The sequence below is a fragment of the Somniosus microcephalus genome, chromosome 24, assembly GCF_052327205.1.
Source record: "Somniosus microcephalus isolate GS21.2 chromosome 24, FLI_Smic_1.0, whole genome shotgun sequence".
Taxonomy (NCBI): Eukaryota; Metazoa; Chordata; class Chondrichthyes; order Squaliformes; family Somniosidae; genus Somniosus; species Somniosus microcephalus.
The window spans coordinates 32,427,527-32,453,099 of NC_141010.1; the positions used below are offsets into that span (position 1 = coordinate 32,427,527).

Below are 25,573 nucleotides of genomic sequence, written 5' to 3' on the forward strand. Positions count from 1 at the left end.
CCCTCACCACCACCATCAGCTTAGAATGATGTTTTCCCAGCCCTGAATTGGGAAGACTTTGTTATTTAAAATACTACCCTAAATAACCATACTATCCTCGGAGTCCACATCACGGAAGACCTCTCCTGGTCCCTCAATACCTCCTCTCTGGTGAAGAAGGCCCAGCAGCGCCTATATTTCCTAAGGAGGCTGAAGGGATGTAACCTGTCACCCCTGATCCTCTCTAACTTTTACCGCTGCACAATAGAGAGCATCCTGACAAACTGTATCACAGTATGGTATGGCAGCTGTAGCTACTATGACCGGAAAGCCCTGCAGCGGGTAGTCAAAACTGCCCAACGCATTACCGGCACCCGGCTACCGACCATAGAGCACATATACCAGAAACGCTGTTTATGGAGGTCACGGTCCATCATCAAAGACCCTACCCACCCCAGCCACAGTCTGTTTGCCCTCCTGCCATCTGGGAGACGCTACAGGTGCATTCGCACCCGTACGACCAGATTTAGGAACAGCTTCTTTCCCAGGGCTGTCATCCTACTGAACTCCACAAATAAACTCTAAAGCCTGCACATCTGCCAATGCACTTTATTATGGTTATGTTAATGTATTACAAGCCAAATGTATGTTGAATGTTTAAATGTCTTAATCCAAATGTACACTCTCGGGAGCCGCAAGCCTACATTTCGTTGTACTGCACTTGTGCACTAACAATGTGTGGTAAACCACTTTTATCGTTACACTATAGTTATCACTGTTGTATTGTTATCACCGTTATCACTGTTGTATCACGATACGAGGTCGCCTCTTGTCGCGCTGTTATACCTGGGCTGACCACCTCCGACTCCGCCCATGGCTCCACCTACCTGCCCAGGTATAAAGGTAGTCGACTGGCTGGTATTCCTCCTTGTTGGACCCGATCACCCACGAGGGTGGGCTCTGTTATTTAGTCAATAAAAACCTTTAGTTACGTTCCTAACTCGTCGCTTTTTATTGGACGAATTGATAGGTATATCAATTTTATTGACTAAATTTTAAAGATGTCTACTACTGGCCAGCCAGAAGCCCTCCCAGAAGCACAGCCACAGCAGCTTTCAGACACCGGGCCACACCAGCCGGCTTGGCTGCAAGCCCTCAAACCACCGTACCTGGATCTAAACCCACAGGCAGCAAACTCAGCCCTCAACTTCAAACACTGGCTGGACTGCTTCGAATCCTACCTGGAAGAATCCGGCGCCCCGCAGAGATCCAAACTAAAACTTCTGAACGCCCAAGCGAGCCCGAGAGTATACGCACTCATCCAGGACACGACTACATACGAGGCCGCTATCAACCTACTGAAACAGCAGTACCGCAGCCCGGTAAATTACATGTACACCAGGCACCTCCTAAGATCCCGCCCGCAACAGCCAGGAGAGTCTGTAGCTGAATTTTTACGGGCGCTAAGAGCACTCGGCAGGAACTGTGACTTTAAAGCGGTGACGGCTGTTGAAAATATGGAAGATAATATCCGCGATGCCTTTGTGAAAGGCCTACGGTCCGACTACTCACGGCAAAGACTGCTTGAAGCTAAAGACCTCGACCTGGACAAAGCTGAAGCCCTCGCTCTCTCCCTGGAGGTGGCCCATCAGGACCAGGAGGCGTTTTCCAGGTACTGCTCGCGACCCTGGGACTCGGGCCCGACCCCTACCGCAATACCCTTCGCAGCACCGCCCCCGGGACCTACCTCAGCGTCGGCGTCCCGGACCCGACCGGGCCCGCCACCCCCGGTACCGGCTCCGACATCGGGCACCCGCGATCGGGCCGCCGGCTGCTTCTTTTGCGGCCAGGAGAAGCACCCGAGGTCGCGCTGCCCAGCCAGGAACTCTACCTGCGCAACCTGCAGGAAGAAAGGCCACTTCTCTAAGGCCTGCAGGAGCGGATCTTCAGAGGCCAGCAGTGCCTCATGCGAACTGTGGGGGCGGCCATCTTCTTTCACGGCAACTGAGGCCAGTATCCCCACACGTGAGTCATGGGGGCGGCCATCTTTGATCAAGGCAACCGACCCCAATAGTGCCTCATGTGAGTTATGGGGGCAGCCATCTTCTCCGCCATTTTGTCCTACCTCGTGGGAGACGCCATTTTACCCACCACGCCCGACTGCCACCGGGCCCCCGGACCCGACGACCGCCTCGCCCGCAGACGACAACGACTCGCTTACCTACACACTAGCCTCCGTCACTCTGGATCAAGCCCGCCCACACCACCTGTCCAAGTCAATGATGGACATCAAAGTAAACGGCCACGCCACGACCTGCCTGTTCGACAGCGGAAGCACGGAGAGCTTCATCCACCCAGACACGGTGAGCCACTACTCCCTCCCTGTCCTGCCAACGCGCAACCGAATCTCGATGGCATCGAGGTCCCACGCCACGGACATTAGCGGCTACTGTGCTGTGACCTTGTCGGTTAAGGGTACAGAGTATAAAAACTTTAAACTCCTCGTCCTCCCCCAGCTCTGCGCTGCCGTCCTACTAGGGCTGGACTTCCAATCCCACCTCCAAAGTGTAACCCTAGCATACGGTGGACCCCTCCCCCCACTCACAGTCGACAACCAGCGAAGGTTAAACCGCCCACCGCGTAACACCTGCAGCCTATCCACCCTCAAGGTGCCGCCACCTTCCCTGTTCGCTAACCTCACCCCCGACTGCAAACCCGTCGCTACCAAGAGCAGGCGGTACAGCGCTGGGGACAGAGCTTTCATTAGCTCTGAGGTGCAGCGTCTCCTGAAGGAGGGCATCATCGAGGGGAGCAACAGCCCCTGGCGTGCCCAGGTCGTGGTCGTTAAGACCGGCGATAAAAATCGCCTGGTCATCGACTACAGCCAGACCATAAACAGATACACCCAGCTGGACGCATACCCCCTTCCCCGCATATCTGACATGGTCAATCAGATTGCACAATACCGCGTATTCTCGACCATCGACCTTAAGTCGGCCTACCACCAACTCCCTATCCACCCCGAGGACCGCCAGTACACCGCCTTCGAGGCGAATGGGCGCCTATACCACTTCCTTAGAGTCCCCTTCGGTGTCACCAACGGGGTCTCGGTCTTCCAAAGGGAGATGGACCGGATGGTTGACCAGAACGGACTGCAGGCCACATTCCCCTACCTAGATAACGTCACCATCTGCGGCCGCGACCGGCAGGACCACGACGTGAATCTGGAGAAATTCCTCCGTACAGCCCAACGGCTGAACCTCACCTACAATAAGGAGAAATGTGTGTTTAACACCTCGCGCCTTGCCATCCTTGGCTGTGTAGTAGAGAACGGACTCATCGGCCCCGACCCCGAAAGAATGCGCCCCCTCATGGAGCTACCCCTCCCCCACTGCCCTAAGGCACTTAAGAGAACCCTGGGGCTCTTCGCCTACTATGCCCAATGGGTGCCCAATTATGCGGACAAAGCCAGACCCCTCATGAAGTCCACATCCTTCCCCCTTACGGAGGAAGCGTGCGCAGCCTTCTCCCTCATTAAGGGAGACATTGCCAAGGCCACTATGCACGCAGTGGATGAGTCCATCCCCTTCCAAGTCGAGAGCGATGCATCCGACTTCGCCCTAGCCGCCACCCTTAACCAGGAGGGGAGACCGGTGGCCTTCTTCTCAAGGACCCTACAGGGCCCTGAGATCCGACACTCGTCGGTCGAGAAGGAGGCCCAGGCGATTGTGGAGGCGGTACGACGCTGGAGGCACTACCTGGCAGGCAAACGATTTACCCTCCTTACCGACCAACGTTCGGTCGCTTTTATGTTTAATAACAAGCTGAGGGGCAAAATCAAGAATGACAAGATCTTGAGGTGGAGAATCGAGCTCTCCACCTACGATTATGATATCTTGTACCGGCCAGGTAAGCTGAACGAACCCCCCGATGCTCTGTCACGAATTACATGCGCCAGCGCGCAAAGTGATAGACTTCAGACCCTCCACAACGACCTCTGCCACCCCGGGGTCACCAGACTTTACCACTTCATTAAGGCCCGCAACCTGCCCTACTCCATCGAGGAGGTCAGGACCATAACCAGGAACTGCCAGACCTGTGCCGAGTGCAAACCGCACTACTTTAGGCCGGACAGAGCAAGCCTGATCAAGGCCACCCGCCCCTTCGAGCGCCTGAGCATCGACTTTAAGGGGCCCCTCCCGTCCTCTGACCGTAATGTGTACTTCCTCAACATTGTTGATGAGTACTCCCGTTTCCCCTTTGCCTTCCCCTGCCCAGACATGACCAGTACCACGGTCATTAAATGCCTGAACGACCTCTTCGCCTTGTTCGGGTTCCCAAACTATATACATAGTGACCGGGGCTCCTCTTTCATGAGCGAGGAACTCCGTCAGTTCCTACTAGCGAGAGGTATTGCAGCAAGTAGGACCACCAGCTACAACCCCCGAGGGAACGGCCAGGTGGAAAGAGAGAACGCGACGGTATGGAAGGCCGTCCTCTTAGCCTTAAAGTCTAAGGGCCTCCCAACCTCCCGCTGGCAGGAAGTCCTCCCGACCGCGCTGCACTCCATCCGGTCACTACTTTGCACTGCCGTTAACGCCACCCCCCATGAACGAATGTTTGTTTTCCCCAGGAAGTCGACTACGGGAACCACTCTACCAACCTGGCTGACCTCTCCGGGGCCCGTCTTGCTGCGAAAGCACGTGAGGGCCCATAAAACAGACCCCCTGGTCGAGAGGGTGAACCTCCTGCACGCCAACCCCCAGTACGCCTACGTGGCTTACCCAGACGGGCGGGAGGACACTGTCTCCTTACGAGACCTCGCACCCTCGGGCACTCCGGAGACACCACCTTTACCCCCCCCCCCCCACCACCCCCCCAATTCCAGCCCAGGTAGACGGCATGCCGGAACCCCATGAGCCTTCGCCGACCACGCAGACACCAGCACTAACACCGGATAATGCAGCACCGCCGCTGCGACGATCGGAGAGGCTTACGAGGCCTCCGGACAGACTGACATACCAGAACTGGTAGTACACTTCACCCCGCCGGACTCAAATCTAAACAAGGGGTGAATGTGGTAAACCACTTTTATCGTTACACTATAGTTATCACTGTTGTATTGTTATCACCGTTATCACTGTTGTATCACGATACGAGGTCGCCTCTTGTCGCGCTGTTATACCTGGGCTGACCACCTCCGACTCCGCCCATGGCTCCACCTACCTGCCCAGGTGTAAAGGTAGTCGACTGGCTGGTATTCCTCCTTGTTGGACCCGATCACCCACGAGGGTGGGCTCTGTTATTTAGTCAATAAAAACCTTTAGTTACGTTCCTAACTCGTCGCTTTTTATTGGACGAATTGATAGGTATATCACAATGATAATAAAAAGTTGATTTGATTTGATTTATTCACTTAGTAACAGCAAAAAAATTATATAGTGCTTTTAGCGCAGAAAAATGTCCCAAAGCACTTCACAGAAATATAAGGGACGATGAGCCAAAGGAGAGATTGGTGACAAAAGGTTTGATCAAAGAAGTGGGTTTTAATGAGGGTCTTGGAGGCAAAGAGGGAGATGCAGGGGTTCAGGGAGGGAATTCTAGAGGCTTGGGCCTAGCTGACTAAAGTCAATGGTGGGCGATGTGAGATGGGGTGCACAAGTGGCTGGTATCGGAGGAACAGAAAGTTTGGGGGGGTGGGGTGTGCGCGTAGAGCTGGAGGAGGCTACAGAAATGAGGACGGATGAGACCAGGGAGGGATTTAAACACAAGGATGAGAGTTTTAAATTTGAGGTGCTGGGTGAGTGGAAGCCATTGTAGATCACCGAGGATGGGCGATGGGTGAACAAGACCTGGTATGGGATGGGATACAGGCAGCAGTATTTAGGGTGGGAGTTTGGCAAAGAGAGCATTGAAATAATCGAGTATGGTTGAGGGTTTCAGTGACAGGCTGACGTACGGGTAGATGGCACTATGCTGAACAGTGCCAGCTAGCTTTGAGACGGAGCTGGAAGACTTGAATCAGAGGTAAGGGTAATAAATGGATAAGTTTAAGTGTGATAGAGCAGCATGATAGAAATAGCATTACAGGAAGTAAGTGTTATGCACTGGTTTTCATATTAAACTATCTGAAAAAACTGCTCTACTGAAGCACTGGTCACGACCATAGCAACACTGCCCTGAAAGTAGCTGGTGCTCTGGTAGTTGCTCTGCTTTATGCAAGATTTTTTAGTATATGATGTATATCAGTTTTTTTCCTCCTCAAAAATGTATTCCAAAAATGTATTCCAATCAGTCAAGTATTAGACAATGCCATATGGCTCATTCAAGCTTATCATTGCACATTGAAATAAAAAACAATGTTTAAAAGCATTAAAAGGCCAGTAAGATGAAAATTATGTTTTTTTTCAGCTCCTTTAGTTACAGTTACTCCTGTAAAACCAGAAGAAGGCAGGGTGGAAGATGGCAGCTTACCAGAGGTAAGAACTGAACCAGACATTCATAAATAAATGTCATATCTCAGGTATTTTAATCTAATTCACTGGGCACCTGACAACTATTTAAGTGTTAAATATATTCTGGAATGTTGTGTGTTGCTGAAGCATGTTGAGTGTATCATGTCCTGGGAGTAATCTTGTAGGCAGTTAAACTTATGGATCGTGCCATTTAGAATATGCATTGAGAACGGCATTATGTTGGTATAGTCGTGTTTTGCAGTTTCTTTATGGTGCAACCAGAAATAATAAGTTTCCCATTGCGCTTTCCAGATGTGTACAATACTTGCTTCCTTTTTGTACAGTTGGTACGCTAGGCAAGGGAATACTTTTCAAATTCAAATGCAGAAGAAAAGCTCAAAATAGCTGTAGCTCAAGAGGCGATATTAACTGTTTTGCCAAAAAGAACAGCAGAATGAGAGTGTGCTGCGTTGTTGGCGATGTCATTAAAGATGGCAAATCAAAGTCGGAGAACCCATGCCACTATATGGAGAAGAGCAGGGATTCTCTTGGTGTTCTGGGCTATATTTCTTCCTATATTAACACCACCAGAACAGATGAATGAGTCATTCATCCAGTTGTGTTTTGTGGAATCTCGGTGCATGTAAATTGGTTCACCTACATGACTAACTGCATATTACAGTAGCATTTATTCTACATGTACCTAATTTTATGTCAGTTCCACTAAATATAATTTTTCTTTTAAAACAAATTCCTTGACAAAATGTGCAAACATTTGATCTTCATTTTCACTCTTCAGTTCATTTGAAATGCTTTATTTTTCAGGAAACTTGCACAGAAAATAAGCCAGATGGCGTGTCTAGAAAATACATTCCTCCAGCTCGGTAAGGGTGTGCAGTTTCATTCTTTTAAGAAGTAATTACTTGGCAAACTCTTCTTTTGGTTTATAACGGGCAATTAAAATATTAATAAACTGGCAATGCTGATGGTCTGAATTTGTGTTCTGTGTGCTGTGCCATAAAATGATAGAATTCCCCCCACCCCCACCCCCTCCCACTCGAGCACTTCTTCACAAGAAGGGAGGGAAAATCAGAGGGCAGGTCATATGTCTTGTTCCTGGCTTAAGAACAGCATTCATAGGGGTCTGGAGCTAGTTGGCTTTCTGCCTTCTTGACCAAAGAATGGTGACTTGGGGAAGAAAAATAAATTGAGCAAATTGGTGTTGTGCATTTCTCTGCAGTGTGATAAAATAGTGACTTTTCAAACTATTAGTATTTTAATTGGCATTTATCGTGGATAATCCTCACTTCCAGAATAGCCCTGGTGTTTTATTGAGTAATTGTATTACATTGTGTGGTGCTGAGCTGTAATATGTCAGAAAGTTCCCGGTTTGACACCTATGCTGATCTTGGGCGAGGTGCCAATAGAGATGCTATTTGGTCTCTGCATCCTTGGGATGAGGGAAGGGGTGCCTATGACTGTAAACCAGTGGCCTCTGGTGGAAGTGAGAATATGTTTAAACATGGGCTGAAGACTGGCTATAGCTCTGTTGTGATGTCCACTGCTGTTGACTAGCCATTGTTTGAATTTACTTGTATTTACATAGTGCCTTATCATCTCTATATGGTTCACATACAACAAATTACTTTGAAGTACATTATCTGTTATGTCGGCAAACTATATGTATTCCGGAACTTTGTCCCACCATGAGAAATTGACTTCTCCTTTCCAATTATTCCCTCTAACTATGTACTAGAGAAAGCCTGCTTTCTATGTTAAGAATCTGTAGATTTTCTTGTAACAGTTTGCAATGAATTTATGAAATTATTCAATATTGCCAAATAGATGGAAAATTATAATTTCAAACCATAATTTTTTTTGAATATTTTAACTTTTCTCGATCTGCATAATCTGGTATTTCTTTATCGGGTTGTCTATATTGTAGATGAAAACAATGGCTAGCTATATGTTTATCTTCCTCAGTTCGAGGAACTGCATCTAATGCTGTAATTTTAAAATAGAAAATATAGTTTCCTGAGCTTTGTGATCCTTTGGAGAATTGTTATAGGACTGTAATCTTTTGTAGGATGTTGTCCACAGAAAGTGCTAATAGCTTCACTCTAATTGGAGAAGCTTCTGATGGCGGTACAATGGAAAACCTAAGCCGAAGACTCAAGGTGGGTTTGTACTTTATTTGGCCTGATATATAGATAGATAGATAGATAGATATAGATAAGAATAAAAATAAGATTTGCATTTATATATCGCCTTTCACGACCACCGGATGTCTCAAAGCGCTTTACAGCCAATGAAGTACTTTTGGAGTATAGTCATTGTTGTAATGTGGGATACGCGGCAGCCAATTTGCGCACAGCAAGCTCCCACAAACAGCAATGTGATAATGACCAGATGTTTTGTTATGTTGATTGAGGGATAACTATTGGCCAGGACACCGGGGATAACTCCCCAACTCCTCTTCGAAGTAGTGCCATGGGATCTTTTACGTCCACCTGAGAGAGTAGACGGGGCCTCGGTTTAACATCTCATCTGAAAGACGGCACCTCTGACAGTGCAGCACTCCCTCAGCACTGCACTGAAGTTATATATATTCATAGCTGTTCACTCACTTTTATACAGTAAATATTTTTAAATTGTACTTTTTATAATGTGTTTTACAAGGAAAGTCTACTGTAGGTGAAACCATGCGCATCTCGGTACAATATATATACTGTACTAACAGATCTCATGGTGTTGCTGATGGTGAGGTGAAATAGTGTAGCAGGAAGTAAGTGACACTTGCAAGGAAGTGCACATTGTACTCGAGACTTTCAATATATCGTGTATATTTTTCAGAACCGCTTATTTTTATTTAAATCAATTTATAACACACGAATATTCAGACAAGATCCTCAGTATTGTATTGTTTTATTAATTTCAAAAGGTAGAAATCTGTGAATTTTAGATTCCAGAAACCGTTTTTAAAATTGAACAGTAGCCCATAGTCCAAAAGGGAATATATTTATTCTTCGGACTGATTTCCCATGGTTTGCTCACGGGTAGTCTGGGGTCTGAACATGATTGTGATGTTTAGTCACCAAGATGGAGCTGTTAACCTCATCTTCCCCTGTAAGACCATTGCTCAAGTACTCTAGCGAAGTGATCTAAATGGGCATATCCCGAGTCAGTCTAGTGGATAATGGCTATGGGATGTGTCTCTGAAAAATTAGCATTCTCCAAATGCAATATTGGAGCCATTGTGTGTTACTTGGTATAACACCCCTCGCATCACACCGAACAACATTTTAAAAAGTTGTAAATCCCAATTCCTGGTCTTGGGGAGAGGCCAAGCTATCGAGATCAGAAAAAGCAGCTGGAAATTATGAATGTTCTGTCTCTTTTTTTTGAAAGAGTTGCTCAGTTTGAGTGTGATCAATGTACGTAGGACTTTTTCTATACTAGATGCCCTGTGGTCTTGCTGCTGGTGCGGTTAAGGATACACCGTCATGGGAGTGCTGTCATGTAATGCACAATGGCTCCCATAATACTCTCGGTACTGCTGGAGGAACACTCATTTCTCAGATGCTAAAAGAGAGGAAAACTGGGCGCAGACAGCATTGCCCCAGGATTTCTAGGGCTTTCATTAAGGGCTGGAGTAGAGTCTATATACTTGCAATAGGTATCTGCCCAATGTTGGCATATCAATGAGATTGGGAAGGCTTCTTGGCCCTACCTCAATGTCCTGCCCTTGTGTCCTGGGGTGTCCATTTACATTTCACCTCTTTTCCCCCCCCCACCCCTGCCCCCCCCCCCCACCCCCAAAGAAGCTGGCAGTGGGCTGTGTTCTGGTCATTTCTCAGATTGAGGGCCAGGCAAAAATCTGAAAGATCTCAAATGTTGGTTGCCTACTTCTTTCCTAGGGAGGTCATCTGGCAGCTGTTCTTCAACGGTAGCCAGAAATCTCCCAGCTCCCTGTGACAAAGCCCACAGCTGTTTCTGCCCTTGATTACTGATGCAAGGCCTTGTTGGGGATGCGTCGGGGGTGTGCAGTCAGCTCACTTTACTGACCCGACCTACTAAATTTTAGAACATCTTGGCCTGGCCAGGTGGAGTGCCCTGTTGCTTTCTGCCTGTCCAGTGCTTGGACAAGGTGGGAGCAATATCAGAGGCACAATGTGTTATCAAGGTTACTGACTCATAGAGACTGAATAAGTCAAATTTTGTTCTGTGCAATCAACATTATTACAGGAAGTAAGTGTGACACAGGAAATATGTGCTATACATAAGGTTTATATATATATATGTTCTTGAATTCTGTGGGTACTTGTTTTTATTAGGTGACTAGCGATCTGTTTGACATCATGTCTGGACAGACAGATGTGGACCACCCTCTGTGTGAGGAATGTACAGATACGTTGCTTGACCAGTTAGACCAACAACTGAATGTCACAGAAAACGAATGCCAGAATTACAAGTAGGTTATTAAAACTACTTCTATTATAGCCCCAAATTATACATGGTTTATTATCCCGGTCCATTCCAATTGAAGAATATAAGACCTCCATCAGCAGAACCAAGACTATAAAGTTCCAGACAATGTTGTAATGCAATTAAATATACCCAAGAACATTGTGCTGTAGTGTTTTTTTTAATGTCCTAGAATAACTAACTTTTTCAAAGCTACATTTCTAAAGATGGTTGTACCAGGTTTTGAGTGAAATGTCATGCCTGCTGACTGGAAAGTGTGATGAAGTGTTTATATGTTCTTGATGCAGGAACTGTTTAGAGATACTTGAGCAAATGAATGAGGAAGATGAGGAGCAACTGCTGGAAGAGCTAAAAGCACTGAATTCTGAAGAGGACCATCTAATCCAGGAACTTGAAAATGTAGAAGTGAAACGGAAGAAGGTAGCAGATGATTTGGCCAAGGTTAAGGCAGAGACTGAGAGACTCAATCAAGAAGAAGCCCAGTGAGTAGACCAGTTTAATGCAAAAGTACACCAAAGTATCTTCTCTAACTGACGGCACACTGTATTCATTGCTTTCTCACTAATAGAGGGGGCAGGTAAAACAGTCCTTTTGTCACAAGGTCTTTTATATTCTCGTACCTAAACCTAGTGCTACAGGAGGAGAAAGAGGAGGTATCGGTTGCATATCGGGTAACCAGGTAACCCACTTCGCCTCCCAGCCCAAAAAAAAACCCTGGGCATGATCTTGTCAGCCCTAGGGAGGCGGGACTGCCGGGAAAATGGCAGTCCCAACCCGTCCCCAACCTGCCTCCGTGCCATCTTGCCAGGAGGCGGGTACCTGACCCGCGCCGGATCATGTCTTCTTGGAGGCAGGAAGGGGATTAGTGCCACTTATCAATTCAATTCAATTCAGTTTTTAATAACAGATAGTTGACAGGCAGATAAGAGGATTATCCCCATTTTACCCACTCAAGTGTGGCTTCCCAAAGGCACCGAACCCCGCCAGGGTCACCGAGGCGAGTAGGGGATCGGAGGGGTGCAAAAGTGCGCTGTGAAGGTAAGTGATGGATGCAAGTGTGGAGAGGTGAGTATGTGAGGTAAGTGGAAAGTGATAGAAAAAGTTTACTTACCTTTGTTTCTTCCTGCAGGCTTCAGTCGGTGGGGATGCGGAGAGTCTCGCACCTCCGTGGCAGAGATGACAGATGGCCGTTGCATTCTCCAAAGCAACAACCATCTAATTTCTGTAAAAGAAAGAGGTTTGATGAGGTCTTGAATTCAAGAACTCATCAAACTACAGAGAATGTCAGTGTTTGACAGCTTCGCACAGCTGTTAAACGATGACAATTCATCTGTCAAAAACTTTTGACAGATGAAACGTCATACGCTGACATTCTCTGTAACCGGCTTCCCCTTAATTGGTCTGCTAAGCCCGCTGGGCAGGCTTAACAAGGTCAATCGAGGGAAAATAGCATGGGTTGGCCAGAAGTTGATGGAGGCAGGACTGAAACCCGACAAGTGGGAGTCCCGCCTCCAAAAGCCCCCCATTGGCAAAATCCAGCCCCCTGAAATAAATTCTGATGCATGTATAAGAGTGACCTAAATTTCTAGTCTTTTATAAGTTCATGTATGGTAGCCAAGGATGGATTTGGTCAGAGAGAGAGGCTTACAGAAATTGACCGTTATTTTTATCCCTTTGCATTACATGCACAAATACCGGAGAATCTCGGCATTTTCTCACTACTGCAGTTTATATTTGTTCTAGCCTGAAATCTAGGTTTAGCATAACAGAACAAACTCACTAATTGCAAACTAGTGAAAACGTTTGAGTTTTTGGCACCCTGTGATAAACTATAGTAAGATGCAAGAAATATGCTACACTAAAATTTCTTGTTGTTTTCATATAAAATTCCAATACAGGAAACTTTGTGCTATCCGGCACCGACGGGACCGAGCTGTTGCCGTCCCAGCAAAACTGCCGGACAAACCAGCGCTAATGTTGAAACATACGGAGATTTTGAGCTCCGTATCTGGCAACAAACCCTGTTGCTTAGCAACAGCTTCTAAAGAGTCGGCCATACCTTGCAAGCGTCTCTGTAGCTTAGCAACAGCTTCAGCGAGACCTTGCAGGGCCTGACTGGTGGGGGAAAAAAAAAAGCAACGAAAAGAAAAAAAACCTAACTAAACAGCTCCTGATTTTTGCCGGTGGCTCGAGCATTCCGGACAGTTAACCTCCGGATAAACCAAAGTTTCCTGTAACTTGTAAGAAAGGCTGTGAGTGAATGTGACCCATTCCAAGCTTGTACAGTTAGCACAGTATTTTGTTTGTGCGAAAGGTATCAGAGGGAGTACTCTGAATTCAAAAGACAGCAACTGGAGCTTGATGATGAGTTAAAGAGTGTTGACAACCAAATGCGATATGCTCAGATCCAGCTCGACAAACTCAAGAAAACTAACGTTTTCAATGCTACATTCCACATATGGTAAGAACTAGTCAGCTTTTTCTGTATTTATTAGACTGATAATGAGTTTTGATTGCTACAGTTGTCATCAATGCATTTCCTCTGCTTGGACCAATGTGTTCAGGGACTGCATTCTAATCAATTACAGGAAACTTTGTGATATCCGGCACCAACGGGACTGAGCTGTTGCCGTCCCATCAAAACTGCCAGACAAACCAGCGCTAATGTTAAAACATACGGAGCTTTTGAGCTCCGTATCTAGCAACAAACCCTGTAGCAACAGCTTCTAAACAGTCGGCCGTAGCTTGCAAGCGTCGCTGTAGCTAAGCAACAGCTTTAGCTAGACCATGCAGAGCCTGACTGGTGAAAATAAAAAAGCAACGAAAAGAAAAAAAACTTACTGAACCGACTCCTGAATTTTGCCGGTGGATCGAGCATTCCGGACAGTTAACCTCCGGATAAACCAAAGTTTCCTGTAAACGACTTGAACTTACAAATTAGATGAGTCCACGTTGATGCACTAGTGGCATTCAAGGAGAAGTAGTCTATGCTACTATGACAGGACAGCAGATTCTGCATCATTTTTGACTTGGTTCTGTCTTTATACGTGTTTGTTTGCGTTTACTTGCTGATCATCCAGGAACTGTGGAACACTGGGGCAAGAGGGGAATCTGTTTTTTAATATGGAGCTATATTGACGGACCTAGTGGCAAATCCTTGAATGGAGAAGAGGTCATATGGTCAGGCCACCCACTTCCTCTGGTCAGAAGTAACAAGGAGAGAAAAGCCGATGTTCATGGTCAGTTATCCGGGATAGTCTGCTGAAAGGCATAGGCAGTTTTATAAAAGAAGAACTTGAATTTGTATAGTGCATTTCACATTCTCGGCATATCCCCAGATAATCTGTTTTAGTGGTGTCGGCTGAGAGATAAATGTTAGCCAGGACATTGGTTTAACTTCTCATCTGAAAGACAGAACCTCTGACAGTACAGCACTGCCTCAGTACTGCACATAAGTTTATTGTAAGGTTAGTGAATAGAATAGAAATTTACGGCACAGAAGGAGGCCATTTTGGCCCATTGTGTCTGTGCCGGCCGAAAGAGCTAACCAGCCTAATCCCACTTTCCTACTCTTGGTTCGTAGCCCTGCAGGTTACGACACTTCAAGTGCATATCCAAGTACTTTTTAAATGTGCTGAAGGTTTCTGCCTCTACCACACTTTCAGGCAGTGAGTTCCAGATTCCCTCCACTCTCTGGGTGAAAACATTTCTCCTCAACTCCTGTAATCCTTCTACCAATGACTTTAAATCTATGCCCCTTGGTGCTGACCAAACCCATGTAATACAGAAGCCTAGACTAATAATCCAGAGGACATGAGTTAAAATCCCACTATGGTAGTTTGAGACTTTAAATTTGAGGCTTTTAAAAAATCTAGAAATTTAAAAAAAAAAACAAAAAAAAAAACTGGAATCAGTAAAAGTGGCCACGAAGCTGTCGGATTGCTGTAAAAAACCAACCAATTCACTAATGTCTTTTAGGGAAGGAAAGTTGCAGTCCTTGCATAGTCTGGCCTGTACGTGACTCCAGTCCCACACCAATGTGGTGGATTCTTCACTGCCACTGTTAGCCCACACCACCTACTCAGAGCAACTAGGGATGGGCAATAAATGTTGGCCTTGCCAGCGACGACCCAAGAATGAGTTTAAAAAAGAAAAACCTGTCTGTTTCAATGTTGGACTGGTCCCACAGCAAGGCAGCATTGTTTATTATTTTTCTTGTTCACGGGGAGGGGTTTGAAATTAAGTAAAGTAAGTGAGTTTTAATTCTACCTGTTACTCAACACGTTCATTTCCTGTCTGTAAAAGTAAAGCAGTTTAACAATTTGTATGTGGCCTAATCCCACTGAAGTGTTTTCAGATCACCTACTGAAAGATTGAAGCAGCACGTAGTAAAATGTACAATATCCATTTCAGATCACACGGGTGGGTACAATTGTTAAGCTCCTGGGTTATGCTAAGATTAGCTATTGGGCAGTACAGGCACACTCCTGAACACAAGACGCAGGAACCACTTACGGGAGTGACTTGCACATCTGAACTTGAGAAATCTAAGGCAGACCCAAAATTTGTAAGTCAGAATATAATCATTTCACCTCTGGGATCTGGACATGAATCTAGGATGATGGCATGAAATCCTTTTTTTCCTGTTAAGATCTCAGCCATTTTCCTACAAGGATAGTTAGTATGGGAATGTCTAACTGATGCAGTAGCGCAGGGATATCCGACCTACAGCTCCCAAGCTTTGCAACCTGACTCTCAAAGCCCACGCAACTTGGTTCTATTTGCATTTATATTTATTTACTATCTTTTTGTTTTAAATTTTGTGGGCCTGAAGGTTTGGAAAGGGCTATTTTTAAGCATTGCTTCATTGATACACAAATCCTAAATAAGAAAATAAAGACCTATTCCTATTAGCAACTTGAGATATATACAAATTAATGGGAACATGGATTTTCCACCCTCCCTCTGCCGATATTTCAGCAGGACTGGAGAGGGCAAGGATGGGAAATGGGTCAGGGACCTGTTCTGTTTGATCCACTTTTTATGGCCCTCCCACTTCTCACCAGAAGTGACTCATTACATATAATATGCCCAGCCATCTATGGGCCTATGTATAGAAGTGATGGAAATGCATTATTCAATGAAAGCTGAGCAGTCTTCTCAAGGCAGATTCAAAAACACAATGGAGCATCTTGAATGTGATGCTGTTCACGCCCCATTCAGGTGTCGCATACCCAGGAAACTGCTAGTTGCTGTAGATCAGTGGTTCTCGAACCTTTTTGGCTGAAGGACCCCTTTTTTTCAAATGGATTAGTAATCACGGACACATTCCCCTCCTCCCCCCCCCCCCCCCCCCGCCATCTAAATTATTATTGCCCTTGTATTGATACTGTACCAGGATCTTCTGACAATGAATTGCAATATAGCTATGGTGACATTTACAAAACAGGAATCCCTCAAGTATGTATGTATGTATAAAATGATGATGATTTTAAAGTATTGATTTTTTTTTAAAATTACAAATGCATTGGTTATTCAGTGTATTCCAATGCTGCCCAGATTATTCTGTCAGATTTGCTCCTTGGCCAGCTCTTGACCGTGGACAAGACAGATCTAATGTAATGTGTGGCTTATGGGGCCTGTTCTCTTGGCCCTCTCCCAGTGCTGCTGCAGCCGGCCGATGGTCAGGATGGGATCTTTGTTTACAGACGTTCGGTTCCTTTCCGAACAGCTTTTCCACCTCCGACTCCTGTTGCTGGCGGTGGTATTGTGGCTGCTGCTGGCCCGCAGTCTTTTTCCCCTCCCTCCCTCCTTTTTATTCCTGGAGCGCACAGCCACTGCTGCCATCGCCATGGCAACCATTCACCACCCCGTTCGGCAGCGCCCGGCTGCGCCGCACCAGCTCGCTGTCCGTCACCAATTTTCCGCTGACGTCCTGGAAAGTCTCTACGGACCCCAGTTTGAGACCCACTGCTGTAGACAACAGATCACACGCTCTTCATAAAAACATGGTTTCCACTAATCTGATAAAATAACATCCAAAAAGTTTGGCCTGCTTTCTCTGACAGTTACTGAGGCATCAATGATGGGAGAATTTCTGTGCAATAACCTGTGATGACTGCAGTCAACATTGTGTACTTGATCTACAAGCTTTCAAGTCAAAAGAACAAAGCAAAACAGCACCATAATTTTCCATGTTAAATATCCTAGTGTCCTGGCCTGGCTATAATTAAAATGGAATATGTAAAGTATTAATGTTATAATTTGAAATGTGACTGATACCTGTTTTTGTTGCACAATGTATAATTCCTATGAAATTTCACTCAAGAGGTTGCAAAGGGATTCTTGTTCATTTCTTCCAGCCGGTATTAATACAAACTAACCAATCATTCCTCACCCTCTAAACCCACTTGATATTTGACTCCCCGTGTGTAACACCACGAGACTGACTAGGAGTGCTTTAAAGTCTTTGGGACTAACTCTATTGTGGGCAAGTTCTTTGACGAGACACAATATAAGCATTCACATTTTATGTGCATGCACAAATGTTACATCTTTTCATTCATTTTTTTAAAAAAAAATCAATGTCATCAAATATTTTCCCATCCTTCACTAATTTAAGTTGTATGGCCTTTAGATTAGATTTGAAGCTGGGCTAATCATATCTGGATTTTGTATGTATTTCCATTTTACCTTTATTGTGGTTTAGTTTTTCATTACTGGGCAATATGAATTTCAGGCACAGCGGACAGTTTGGCACGATCAATAACTTCAGATTAGGGCGTCTACCTAGTGTTCCTGTGGAGTGGAATGAGATTAACGCAGCCTGGGGACAGACTGTGCTACTCCTGCACTCTCTGGCCAACAAGATGGAACTCCGATTTCAAAGGTATGCAGTGTGATTGTACACTAACGACTGCATTTAGTTTGCGCGTACTATAAGACGTGTAATGATGAGTTTTGAAGTGAAACCTTTTCGATTAGCACCTTAAACACCAGATAAACAATTATTTACTGAAGAAATTGAGAACAAAATTGGTCTAATTCCTAATAAAGAATTTCAAATATGAGGTAAGAAAATCGGGGCGCAGAGAAAACTGAATCTCGCCCTCGGCCCACTTTTTAAAAATTTAAATACAGGAAACTTTGGTTTATCTGGAGGTTAACTGTCCGGAATGCTCGAGCCACCGGCAAAAATCAGGAGCCGTTTTGTTAGGTTTTTTTTCTTTTCGTTGCTTTTTTTTCACCAGTCAGGCTCTGCAAGGTCTCGCTGAGAGATGCTTGCAAGGTACGGCTGACTGTTTAGAAGCTGTTAAGCAACAGGGTTTGTTGCCAGATACGGAGCTCAAAATCTCCGTATGTTTCAACATTAGCGCTGGTTTGTCCGGCAGTTTGGATGGGACGGCAACAGCTTGGTCCCGTCGGTGTCGGATAGCACAAAGTTTCCTGTATTAATATCCCTCCCCCAATTATTTTTGCTTAAGCAATGTTTGATGCAATTAGGGAACTGAGGATTTACTAATGCCAAGACTGGTAATTAATATATTTAGTGTTTACCTGGAATACGTTGGCGATTCTGTCATTTCACTGTTTAGCTCGGCTTCCTCGTGCTTGATTGGGACACCCCTCCAGCAGAGCTTCCACCTGTTCTTGAGATACCCCCTGGCTCTGGGGTCATTAACATATGGGAGGTGGCCTCCCTGGCTTCTGGGGAGTCTTGCCAGTGTGGTAGGGGGGTCAGAGACTACTTGTGGCAGGCCTGGGGCCTGTGGCAGCTGGAGAGGTGTGGCCGGCCTACTGCCCAATAACACCTTTTTTGCTGCAAAAGTTCTTTTACTTGATGGAGCCTGTGCGGGGCCATCCTCGGAGAGCGCTTACACAGGCCCTCTTCCAGTGTTCCCTCAACTGAGCTCTGAACACTGGGGCCTAACTGGCAGCCCCTGCATAGAGTGTAAATGGCAGCAGAAGCCATGTCTCCCTGATTTGCACGTCTTTACTGAATACCCACCTACACGTGTGGAGCAGTTTCTCCCGAGCAGATCTGCCACTAAACTCAGCAGTGGGTGGTAACGCAAATGATAGTATCCCCAAATTGCTTCCTCCCTTTGACCAACCCAGATCTGCTGAAAACAATGGGGTCAGGGAATGGAAAGCATAGAAACATAGAAGATAGGAGCAAGAGTAGGCCATTCGGCCCCTCGAGCCTGCTCCGCCATTCAATGAGATCATAGCTGATCATCCAAATTCAGTACCCTGTTCCTGCCTTCTCTCCATATCCCTTGATCCCTTTAGCCTTAAGAAATATATCCAACTCCTTCTTGAATATATTTAATGAATTGGCCTCTACTGCCTTCTTTGGCAGAGAATTCCACAGGTTCACCACTCTCTGGGTGAAGAAATTCCTCCTCATCTCTGTCCTAAATGGCTTACCCCTTATCCTCAGACTGTGACCCCTGGTTCTGGACTCCCCGGCCATCGGGAACATCCTTCCAGCATCTAGTCTGTTTAGTCCGGTTAGAATTTTATAAGTTTCAATGAGATCCCCTCATTCTTCTAAACTCCAGCGAGTACAAGCCCAATCGACCCAATCTCTCCTCATACGTCATTCCTGCCATCCCAGGTATCAGCCTGGTGAATCTTCGCTGCATTCCTTCCATGGCAAGAACATCCTTCCTCAGATAAGGCAACCAAAACTGCACACAATACTCAAGATGTGGCCTCACCAAGGCCCTGTACAACTGCAGCAAGACATCCTTGTTCCTGTACTCAAACCCTCCTCGCTACGAAGGCCAACATACCATTTGCCTTCTTAACCGCCTGCTGCACCTGCATGCTTACTTTCAGCGACTGGTGCACAAGGACACCCAGGTCTCGTTGCACTTCCCCTTCTCCCAATCTATTGCCATTTAGATAATCTGCCTTCCTGTTTTTGCCACCAAAGTGGATAACCTCGCATTTATCCACGTTATATTGCATCTGCCATGCTTCTGCCCAATCACCCAACCTGTCCAAATCATACTGGAGTTTCTCGGCATCCTCCTCACTGCACACACGCCCACCCAGCTTTGTGTCATCTGCAAACTTGGAGATATTACATCTAGTTCCCTCGTCCAGATCATTAAGATATATTGTGAATAGCTGGGGTCCCAGGACCGATCCTTGCGGTACCCCACTAGTCACTGCCTGCCACTCGGAAAAAGACCCGTTTATTCCAACTCTTTGCTTTCTGTCTGCCAACCAGTTCTCTATCCAAGTCAATACCTTGCCCCCAATCCCATGTGCCTTAATTTTACACGCTAATCTCTTATGCGGGACCTTATCGAAAGCCTTTTGAAAATCCAATACACCACATCCACTGGTTCTCCCTTATCTATTTTACCAGTTACATCCTCAAAAAATTCCAATAGATTAGTCAAGCACGATTTACCGTTTGTAAAGCCATGTTGACTTTGTCCGATCCGGTCACTTTTTTCCAAGTGCTCTGCTATTACATCCTTTATAATGGACTCTAGCATTTTCCCCACTACTGATGTCAGGCTTACCGGTCTGTAATTCCCCGTTTTCTCTCTACCACCCTTTTTGAACAGTGAGCTAACATTAGCTACCCGCCAATCCATGGGTACTGTTCCAGAGTCTATAGAATTTTGGAAGATGACCAGCAATGCATCTACTATTTCTAGGGCCACTTCCTTAAGTACCCTAGGATGTAGATTATCAGGCCCTGGGGATTTATCGGCCCTCAATCCCATCAATTTCCCTAACACCATTTCCCTACAAAAACTGATTTCTATCAGTTCCTCCCTTTCATTAGACCCTATGTTCCCCGACATCTTTGGGAGGTTATTTGTGTCCTCCTTTGTGAAGACAGAACCAAAGTATGTATTTAATTGGTCTGCCATTTCTTTGTTCTCCATTTATAAATTCCCTTTATTCTGACTGCAAGGGACCTACGCTTGACTTCACCAATCTTTTTCTCTTCACATATCTATAAAAGCTTTTACAGTCAGTTTTTATGTTCCCTACAAGCTTACTCTCATACTCTATTTTCCCCCTCTTAATTAATCCCTTTGTCCTCCTTTGTTAGATCCTAAACTGCTCCCAATCCTCAGGTTTACTGCTTTTTCTGGCCAATTTATATGTCCTCTCCTTGGATCTTATGTTATCCCTAATTTCCCTTGTTAGCCACGGTTGAGTCACCTTTTTTGTTTTATTTTTATGCCAGTAATTCTCAGCCCGTTACTCTTGGTGCTAGTCAGGGTTGTCCTGAAGTGGCTAGTGACATTGAGCAAGGCAGCGCCTACAAATCTGAGGCCTGGTGCTCAAGTTGAAGCAATACTGGGTGGTAGTGGCACTGCGGATTATTCTTCCTATTTATTTACTCCAATATTGCAGAGAAGTGCTGCAGGTTGTCCCACCTGGTGCAGTGAAAAATCTCAACGCTTAATGGAATAATTAGTTTCACCTCTTGTCCTGGCCAATATTTATCCCCCAATCCACATAACAAAAACAGATTATCTGGTCACTATCACATTGCTGTTTGTGGGAGCTTGCTGTGCGCAAATTGGCTGCTGTGTTTCCCACATTACAACAGTGACTACACTCCAAAAAGTACTTCCATTGGCTGTAAAGCACTTTGAGACTTCCAGTGGTTGTGAAAGGCGCTATATAAATGTAAGTCTGTCTTTTTCTCTTGACCAGCAGTGGAGAAAATTTCTCGTGCCCATCTGCTGTTGTGAATACTCGAGCATTTCTTGCAGTGCTTTGAGCTGCTTCTTGAAAGTGTGATTTAGTTTTGACAAACTAAGAAATAAAACATACAATATCAAATGAGACAAAAGTAAGGAATACAACAATAATTTGCATTTGCATAGTGCCTTTAACGTAGTAAAACATCCCAAGGCACCTCACAGGAGCGTAATCAGACAAAATGTGACACCGAGCCAAAGAAGGAGACATTAGGACAGTTGAACAGAGTTAGGCTTTAAGGTGCATCTTAAAGGAGGCGCGGCATAGAGGTTTAGGGAGGCAATTCCAGAGCTTCGGGTCTGGACAATGGACAATGGCTTTGTTCTTCCCAATGAGGAAATTTCAGCTCATCAGGACTGGATGTCGGACAAGCAGTCCGACAACAGAGGCAGTGGAGGGGTTGAGAGAGGTGGTGGTGAGGTAGAACTATCGTCCGCGTATGTGTGGAATCTGGCCTTGTGTTTTCGGGTGATGTTGCCGAAGGGCAGCATGTAGATGAGAAATAGGAGAATGCCATTGATTGTTACCTCTGGAGTCCCCAAGGATCTATGGGTGCGAGAAGAGAAGCCATTGCAGAAGGTTCTCTAGCTATGACTGGATAGGTAAAAGTGGAACCAGGTAAGGGCAGTCCCACTCGGCTGGACAACAGAGGAGTGGCGTTGGAGGATGGTGTAACACATTAGGTAGTAATTATTTATTCAGTGGGGAAAAATGATCTGACACTTCCAGATGTGCCCAGCCTTGTTTGCCACATGGGAATGGGAGGGTCATGTGGGTGACAATCCTTGATGTCTAAAGAGAGATCATTCTGCCATGACTTTCCCCATCAATCAGTTCCAGTTCACCCCAGTGGTGTGTGAAGAATGCCTGAAAATGAAAAATACTTCAATTTTGTTGAGTAAACACATAACTGTCTGCAAAATGTTTTTCCATTTTATAGGTATCGTCTTGTCCCTTATGGAAATCTCTCATACTTGGAATCACTTACAGATAGAGCCAAGGTCTGTACTGCAGTAGTAAAATAACCTTTCATTTTGTTTTGTTAACAGAAAATTACTTTGTGAGAATGTTCAGTACTATTTTCTGCCAATAAATTTGAATTTAAAAGCTGAAATTTTAAATGGAAAAATGTGCAGTTTGTGAAATAGCTTTCAGAAAAAATTATGAGAAAACTTGAAAAGGGGGGGAAAGAAGAACAGGATTAAAGACGGGGTAAAATAACTGATTAGAATACTGGTCTTTCTGCTGTGACTTGGGTTAAGATCCAGTCCAGATTGCTGAGATGAAAGCCTTAGGACTATAAATTAAGTGAACTGGGATCAATTTCAACCCATTTCTATTAGACCAAAGTCCACAGCACCCATCATTTGGCATTAATTGACTGCCTTGTTCAGAGAAGCCACAAGGTGGTGTGTTTATCTTCTAAGGTTGCGATTAAGGTATCTAATTGGGGAAAAAATTTGTTTTAGCCTGCTGTCTATGTTGTACATTATCTAGGGAGTGCCTTAGGCTGACATTAGATCTAAAAATGGAAAATGTTCCATTCCCACTACTGACATGCCTTTTATAGACATATATAAGCATACCGGGTTTATCTTTGGGATAAGACTATCTCAGTAGGTCATTGAACAAATATGAAAGAGCAGCATAACTTTATTATTTTTGGTCTTTTAAATGCACATATTGCACTTGCCCATTTTTTTCTTAAGTTAGTTTTACATGGATTAGTTCATGTGATGCCCTTTCCTATTATTAGTTAGTTTTCTGTTGTGTTGGTTAAATGGATGCCTAATGATTAAAAACAGAATAGTAGTGGTGTCATGGTAATGTAGCACAATGGGCCCATGTATGGTACCATGGAATGCAAGTTTGACTGTTTTTCTCTCCCCACTGATTTCCCAGTTTTAGATTGTGGGAAGGAACTGAATGGAGGTCAGATGCTTCCTTCCAGGGAGGAAGAGTAATCCTTGGGCTCCTCTTGTACCTTTTCAGCAATCTGTTCAAAACAGCATTATCCATATTCTCGGTTGCAGTTGGTTCCGAGAATTGGAGAAGAGGGAGTTTACCATCCAATAAGCAAGATATCAAGCAAAGTGGAGTAGTGCGTTTTAAAAACTTGCATTTTAAAATGTTGTGCCTGCTGTTGTAGGAGCTGCCCTTGTACTGTTCTGGCGGATTGCGATTCTTCTGGGATAACAAATTTGATCATGCTATGGTGGCTTTTCTGGATTGTGTTCAACAATTTAAAGAAGAGGTAGAAAGAGGTGACACTGGCTTCTGCTTGCCATACAGGTACTAAGTAGATTGGTTAACTAGTTAAATCTAATCTTATTTAATATAAGAACAATGGATTACATAGGATATACGGCACAGAAACAGGCCATTCGGCCCAACCAGTCCATGCCGGCGTTTATGCTCCACTCGCGCCTCCTCCCGTCTTTCCTCATCTAAATCTATCAGCATAACCCTCTATTCCCTTCTCCCTCATATGCTTATCTAGCCTCCCTTTAAATGCATCTATACTATTCGCTTTAATCACTCCCTGTGGTTGCGAGTTCCACATTCTCACCACTCTGAGTAAAGAAGTTTCTTCTGAATTCCTTATTGGATTTCTTGGTCACTATCTTATATTGATGGCCTCTCGTTATGCTCTTCCCCACAAGTGGAAACATTCTCTCCCTATCCACGCTATCAAAACCTTTCATAATTTTAAAGACCTCTATATTAGGTCACCCCCTCAGCCTTTTTTCAAGAGAAAAGAGACCCAGCCTGTTCAATGGAACATTTCCGTTCAAAGGAGAACGTTACGCGATGATAAATGTGTATTCATAAATTATCCCTGAGTTTACTTAAAAAATATATATTTTTTAGAAATTGGTATTTAATTGGAGTTATGCGTCTCCATTTTGGGCAACATCTGGAACAGGGCAGAAACACAAGGTCCTTTACTGCACATCCAGTCAGTCATTGTCTGTTAGCAAAATACTGCAGATGTTGGAAATCTGAAATAACAACAGAAAATGCTGGAAAAACTCAGCAGGTCAGGCAACATCCGTGGAGAGAAATTTGAGTTGACGTTTCGGGTCGAACCCTTTTTTTGAAGAAGGGTTCGACCCGAAACGTCAACTCAAATTTCTCTCCACGGATGTTGCCTGACCTGCTGAGTTTTTCCAGCATTTTCTGTTGTTATTTCAGTCATTGTCTGTGTTTGGAAGAGACTGATTCTAGACTGTGCGTGTGTGTATTTAAAAAAAAAAAAAAAAAAAAAAAAAAAAAAACTCCCATCCCTCAAGAAACCAAAAACATTGATGACAGTGATTCCAAGCAAATACTCTGCAAGGGATCTTCCTTAGCTTCCATAACTCTTGCTTGTGTAATCCTTCCTGTGATACCTCCTATTGAGTTGTTTTTTAGTGATATGGACAGGGAACCTGATATTTCTATCGTAGATAAAGGATCAAAAAATGTTAATTTACTGATTTCCAGTATTAGTTAGTCCAGTTTTACAGTTAACATTGTTAACCACCATTTTGGGTGACCAGCATGAGTTGCATCATCCTTATGTCAGCTTTATACATATATGCTACAAACAAATTGCATGCTTACTGTCGTAGGGGAGTCAATATTTGAGTGAAGGATATGCAATATGAAGGAGCTACTTTTCATTGGTCTGGCATCTGATAGGTACTGAAGCTGTAAAAGTAGCACAATTCCTTTGTACAAATGATATATATATATGTATAAAACTGCTGTCCAGGTTGTGTAAAGTGCCCACATAATATGGGTGATGTTGATTTTGATGTATTGTTTTGGAGGGGCTAATCTTTTAATAATTACCCCTGCCCGTTGGAATTTTTCAAAATGACTGCCTTGCTACCCCTCTCCCTGCCTTCAAAGGTCACCTTAAA

At 44.8% G+C, this 25,573-nt stretch overlaps 1 protein-coding gene across 4 annotated transcripts in view; it reads left to right on the forward strand.

The window, feature by feature from the left end:
• The window catches only part of becn1 (beclin 1, autophagy related), a 37,423-nt gene that overhangs the window by 8,085 nt on the left and 3,765 nt on the right, over positions 1-25,573 (forward strand). For 2 of the 4 annotated variants that reach the window (XM_085966425.1, XM_085966426.1), the window contains exons 3-11: positions 6,391-6,458; positions 7,260-7,318; positions 8,521-8,611; positions 10,769-10,905; positions 11,207-11,401; positions 13,234-13,380; positions 17,659-17,808; positions 22,606-22,666; positions 23,815-23,957. In XM_085966425.1, coding sequence (XP_085822551.1) covers positions 6,391-6,458; positions 7,260-7,318; positions 8,521-8,611; positions 10,769-10,905; positions 11,207-11,401; positions 13,234-13,380; positions 17,659-17,808; positions 22,606-22,666; positions 23,815-23,957 — 1,051 coding nt within the window. The remainder of the gene's footprint in view (positions 1-6,390; positions 6,459-7,259; positions 7,319-8,520; positions 8,612-10,768; positions 10,906-11,206; positions 11,402-13,233; positions 13,381-17,658; positions 17,809-22,605; positions 22,667-23,814; positions 23,958-25,573) is intronic. The other 2 variants (XM_085966428.1, XM_085966427.1) reach the window with 2 other exon arrangements.